This window comes from Ciconia boyciana, chromosome 9 (genome assembly GCF_034638445.1).
Source record: "Ciconia boyciana chromosome 9, ASM3463844v1, whole genome shotgun sequence".
Classification (NCBI taxonomy): Eukaryota; Metazoa; Chordata; class Aves; order Ciconiiformes; family Ciconiidae; genus Ciconia; species Ciconia boyciana.
This window is the reverse complement of record NC_132942.1, coordinates 21,443,877-21,448,957: the sequence shown is the minus strand read 5'-3', so window position 1 is coordinate 21,448,957 and position 5,081 is coordinate 21,443,877. Positions and strand designations below refer to the sequence as shown.

At 62.1% G+C, this 5,081-nt stretch overlaps 1 protein-coding gene across 1 annotated transcript; it reads left to right on the top strand.

The window, feature by feature from the left end:
* Nucleotides 1-1,269: 1,269 nt before the first annotated feature.
* On the top strand, nucleotides 1,270-4,864 carry LOC140656876 (protocadherin alpha-13-like). Its single transcript, XM_072873105.1, is given in 6 exon segments — nucleotides 1,270-1,331; nucleotides 1,768-2,804; nucleotides 2,807-2,887; nucleotides 2,890-3,546; nucleotides 3,549-4,375; nucleotides 4,679-4,864. Coding segments are annotated over 6 exon segments (2,850 nt in total).
* Nucleotides 4,865-5,081: the final 217 nt, after the last annotated feature.

Here is a 5,081-nt window from a genome sequence, read left to right as displayed (position 1 = left end):
TCATTTGAGCCTGTTTGCACAGATGTCCAAGTACCTGGAGCTTGGGCTTGTGTTTCCGAGGGTGGTGGATTCTGTTCTGATGTAGCAGAGCTGTTCTTTGCCATATGATTGCCTTGCTGTGTTACTTGCTGTGTCCATGACAGGACTGGGAGCTGAAGAGTGTGGTCTTCTTCCAGAAAGGGAGGGATGGGGAGGTGGAGGGGCAGCCTGTCTGTCTTGCATAGACTGGAGGAAAGGCTGGAGGTTGTTCCTCATCTCGAGAGCTGGAAGGTGGCAGGGAAGAGGAATGAAAGCTCTTGCCAAAGGGCATGTCCGTGCTCCATGTCAAGGGTGGTGTAGACATGTAGGAAATACTTTGGTGAAGGCGAAAAAGAAAACAAGAAACAAGTATGGAAAGCAGAAGAGAAGGGGAGGCAAGGATAGGGCAGGGCGAAGGCAAAACAGAAAAAAGGAAGCGAAGGAGAAGTAGGAAAAAGAAAAAGATGAAAGGAAGAGAAAGGAAGAAGGAAAGAACGAGAAAAGAAGAAGTAAAGAATGAGAAAGGAAGATGGAAAGGAAGGAATCTATGGAACGAAAAAGCAAGCAAAGAAGAAAGAAAGAAGGAAGAGAAAGGAAGGAAGGAAGAGATGATAGCAGAGATTACCAGCATGCACTGTCATTATATGCTGAATGGAGTTGAGGATCCTGGGTACTCAGGGACGCTGTGCAAGGCTCGATGGAAAATGGTGAGGAAGAGGAAAGAGCTCTTGCCAAAGGGCATGTTCGTGCTCCATGGTGAGAGTGATGTAGTCATATAGAAAACCTGTTGGTAAAGCAGAGAAGGAAGAGGCAAAAGGGAAGAAGAAGTGAAGGGGAGGGAAGGACAGGGAAGAGAGGAGGAGAAGGAGAAGTAAGAAGAGAAGGACGGAGGGAACAATGGAGAGAAAGAAAAGCAAAGGGGAACGAAGCAAGCAATAGTGAGAAAGAAGAGAGAGAAAGGAAGAAACGATAAACCGGTTTTGTAGCATGCACCGACGCTATCGGTGCACACAGAAAGGTGTGGATCGAGAGAAAGGAAGAAAGCAAGCAGGATGCTAGGAAGGAATGAAGCAAGGAAATAAGAAAGGAATGAAAGAAGATCACAAAGAAGAGACAGAAAGGAAGAAGCCATAAAGGAAACTACCAGGGTGCACCGACGTTATCGCTAGACGCTGAACGGAGTTGGTCCCTAACAGCCTCTGCTTTGGTGAGAGTACCGGGCTCCGGCGCTGATGCCCGTAATTAGCGCGGATGGATCCGCCTTTGACGGTCTCCACGGCGGCGCCGGAGGCGACTGGTGAGCTGCGAGCGGGGTAAAGAAGAGGGAAGGATGAAAAGAGAAGGGAAAGGGGAGTATAGGTTAGGAGACGGCAGGGCAAGAACGAAAAGCAGAAGAAAGAGAAGAACGTAAAGGAAGAGAAGAAAGAAGAAAGAGAAGGAGGACAGAGAAGAAAGCAAGAAAGAGAAAAGGAAACAGAGAAGAAAAAAGGTGTAAGATAAATGAAGAAAGAAACAAAGAAAGGAGGAAGAAGGAGGGGATGAAAAAGAAAGGCATCTATGCGATCAAAGAGCGAGGAAGCAAAGAAGAAATAAATAAGGAGGAAAAACAACAGGGAAAAGAATGAAGAAGAAAAGAAAGAGGAGGAAAGAGGGGAGAGACGACAGAGGAGGCGACCAGCACGGGTCCGGGAGCGCGGGCGCTCGTAGGGAGCGTGTGAGGCGGCGGAGCAGCACACGGTGTCGCTGCAGGCTCAGAAACGGCGGCGGAGCGGCGAGGCGGGTCCGCCCCCGGGCGGCGGAGAGCCCGGCTGTGAGCGCGGGGGCGGCGCGGGGCGGGCAGGAGAGCCGGTGCGTCCGGGCGGCGGCGGGGAGCCGTGCGGGGCTCGTGGTGCGGGTGGCGGCGGCGGCGGCGATGGTCGTGTGCTGGGGGCTTGTGGTGCGGGTGCTGGTGCTGCAGGCGGCCTGGGCGCTGGGCGGCGGGCAGGTGCGCTACTCGGTGCCGGAGGAAGCCAAGGCCGGGACGGTGGTGGGCCGGCTGGCGCAGGACCTGGGCCTGGCGGCGGGCGAGCCGGAGGCACGGCGGCTGCGGCTGGTGGCGCAAGGCCGGCAGGCGAGCGTGGAGGTGAGCGGGGCGAGCGGGGCGCTGGTGGTGAGCTCGCGGCTGGACCGGGAGGAGCTGTGCGGGAAGAGCGCGCCGTGCGCCCTGCGCCTGGAGGTGCTGGTGGAGCGGCCGCTGCGCGTCTTCCACGTGGAGCTGGAGGTCACGGATATCAACGACAACGCCCCGCTCTTCCCCGCCGCCCGGAAAAACCTCAGCATCGCGGAATCGTCGCTGCCAGGGTCTCGTTTCCCGCTGGAGGGCGCGTCCGATGCAGATATCGGAGCCAACGCGCAGCTCTCCTATACGCTCAGCCCCAGCGAGCATTTCTCTTTGCATTTACAGCGGAGTGAAGAATACCGAGAATCCCTGTTTCTGGTGCTCAGGAAACCACTGGACCGTGAGACGATGCCCGTGCACCGGTTGGTGCTGACGGCAAGTGACGGTGGCCGGCCGTCGCTGACGGGCACGATGGAGCTGGTGATCTCGGTGCTGGATGCGAACGACAACGCGCCCCAGTTCAACCAGTCGGTGTATAAAGTGCAGCTGCCGGAGAGTGCTGCAGAGGGGACGCTGGTGGCTCAAGTTAACGCCACGGATCCGGACGTGGGAAGCAATGGCGAAATGACGTTCACTGCGAGCAATACTTTTCCCCCAAGAGGATTAAACGTTTTCATTTTAAATCCGAAGACGGGGAGATCCGACTGACGGGTGCCCTGGACTTTGAAGACGTCCGTTCATACGAGATACAAATCGAAGCGACAGATAAGGGGACGCCCCGCTGTCGGGTCACTGCAAGGTAGTGGTGGAAGTGCTGGACGTGAACGACAACGCGCCGGAGGTGTGGGTGACGTCGCTGTCGGTGCCGGTGCCGGAGGACGCGGCGGTGGGGACGGTGGTGGCGCTGCTGAGCGTGTCGGACCGGGACTCGGGGGCGAACGGGCGGGTGCGCTGCGCGGTGTGGCCGGCGGCGCCGTTCGGGCTGGTGGCGACGTTCGCGGGCTCGTACTCGCTGGTGCTGCGGGAGGCGCTGGACCGGGAGCGGGTGCCGGAGTACGAGGTGGAGGTGCGGGCGGAGGACGGCGGGGCGCCGCCGCTGCGCGCCAGCCGCGGGGTGCGGGTGCCGGTGTCGGACGTGAACGACAACGCGCCGGCGTTCGCGCAAGCCGTGTACACGGTACTGGCGCGGGAGAACAACGCGGCGGGCGCGGAGCTGGCGCGGCTGTGGGCGCGGGACCCGGACGAGGCGGGCAACGGGCGCGTGAGCTACTCGGTGGCGGAGGGCGGCGGCGGGGGCGCGGCGGCGGGCGGGGGGTGGCGGCCGGCGTCGAGCTACGTGTCGGTGGACGCGGAGAGCGGGCGGCTGTGGGCGCTGCAGCCCTTGGACTACGAGGAGCTGCAGGTGCTGCAGTTCGAGGTGCGGGCGGTGGACGCGGGGAGCCGCCGCTGTGCGGCAACGCCACGGTGCAGCTCTTCGTGGTGGACGAGAACGACAACGCGCCGGCGCTGCTCCCGCCTGCCGGCGGCGGGCCGGGGCCCGGGGCCGCGGGCGAGGCGGCGTCGGGGCCGGGCTCGGGGGCGTTGTGGGCGTGGGCGGCGTGGGGGGCTCCGGCGGGGCAGGTGGTGGCGAAGATCCGCGCGGTGGACGCGGACTCGGGCTACAACGCGTGGCTGCGCTACGAGCTGTGGGAGCCGCGGGGGAAGGGCCCGTTCCGCGTGGGGCTGTACAGCGGCGAGGTGAGCACGGCGCGGGTGCTGGAGGAGGCGGACGGCCCGCGGCAGAGGCTGGTGATCGTGGTGCGGGACCACGGCGAGCCGGCGCGCTCGGCCACGGCCACGCTGAGCGTGTCGCTGGTGGAGGGCGCCGAGGCGGCGCTGGCGGCCGCGGGCTCGTCGTCGTCGTCGTCGGGGGCGGGGCTGCGGCCGGCGGAGGGCAGCGCGGCGGCGGCGGCGACGAACGTGTGGCTGGTGGTGGCCATCTGCGCGGTGTCGAGCCTCTTCCTGCTGGCGGTGGTGCTGTACGGGGCGTCGCGGTGGGCGCCGCGGGCGGCCGTGCTGTCGGGGCCCGGGCCGGCGACGCTGGTGTGCGCCAGCGAAGTGGGGAGCTGGTCGTACTCGCAGCGCCAGAGCCGGAGCCTGTGCGTGGCGGAGGGGGCGGGCAAGAGCGACCTGATGGTTTTCAGCCCCAACTTCCCGCCGCCGCCGCCCGGCCCCGCGGCGAAGGAGACGCAGCCGGAGCCGCCCGCTCTCCTGGACACGGTCAGTGGCCCTCCCTTTCTCGCCTCTCGCCCCTTCCCCCGACGCCCCTTCCCCCTTCTCGGCCTTCTCGCGCGCCCCCTGGGCAGGCGCTGGTGGGAGCCGGGCTCAGCCCCGGGGCCTGCGGGCGGTGGGTGCTTGGCGGGTGCTTAAGGATGTTAATGGGACCGTTGCATCTGGCTTCGCGTCCTTGCCGGAGCCCTCCGGGTCTTGCTTTGGGGCAAAAATAAAGGTATTGCCGCACCGAGCAGCAGTTACGGTCCGCAGCTGAGGTTTGCTGTTCTGGGTGTGAGCGTTCTCCGGTAGAAGAAAATCGCTGCTGATTGCGATGAGAGGTGCCACGACATGGGCTTTGCAGACGCTCTTGCTTGCTGGTGTGTAGCATTTCCACCCGAGCTTGCTGGAGGTCTGCAAGACACGCAGGCTGTGGTGGTGACAGTCCCACCTCCCCCAGGCACTATTTACCGCCTTATTACCGTTGCTGACTGCTGACCGTGCTGGTATCAGCTGTGGTTTCTTGTGGAAAACTCTGTCCTCCTCCTCTTTGATTGTCCTTTGCAAGATCGATATTCAAGGTGACAAATGGGCCTTCAGGGTTTTCTCTCCCCGTGGTGTAATTTCTCCATTTTTATTCACCGCACGGAGTCATTTAAGCAGGGAAGGCATTGTGGACTTTTCTTATGCTCTTTTTCGACTTCCAGTAGAGCAG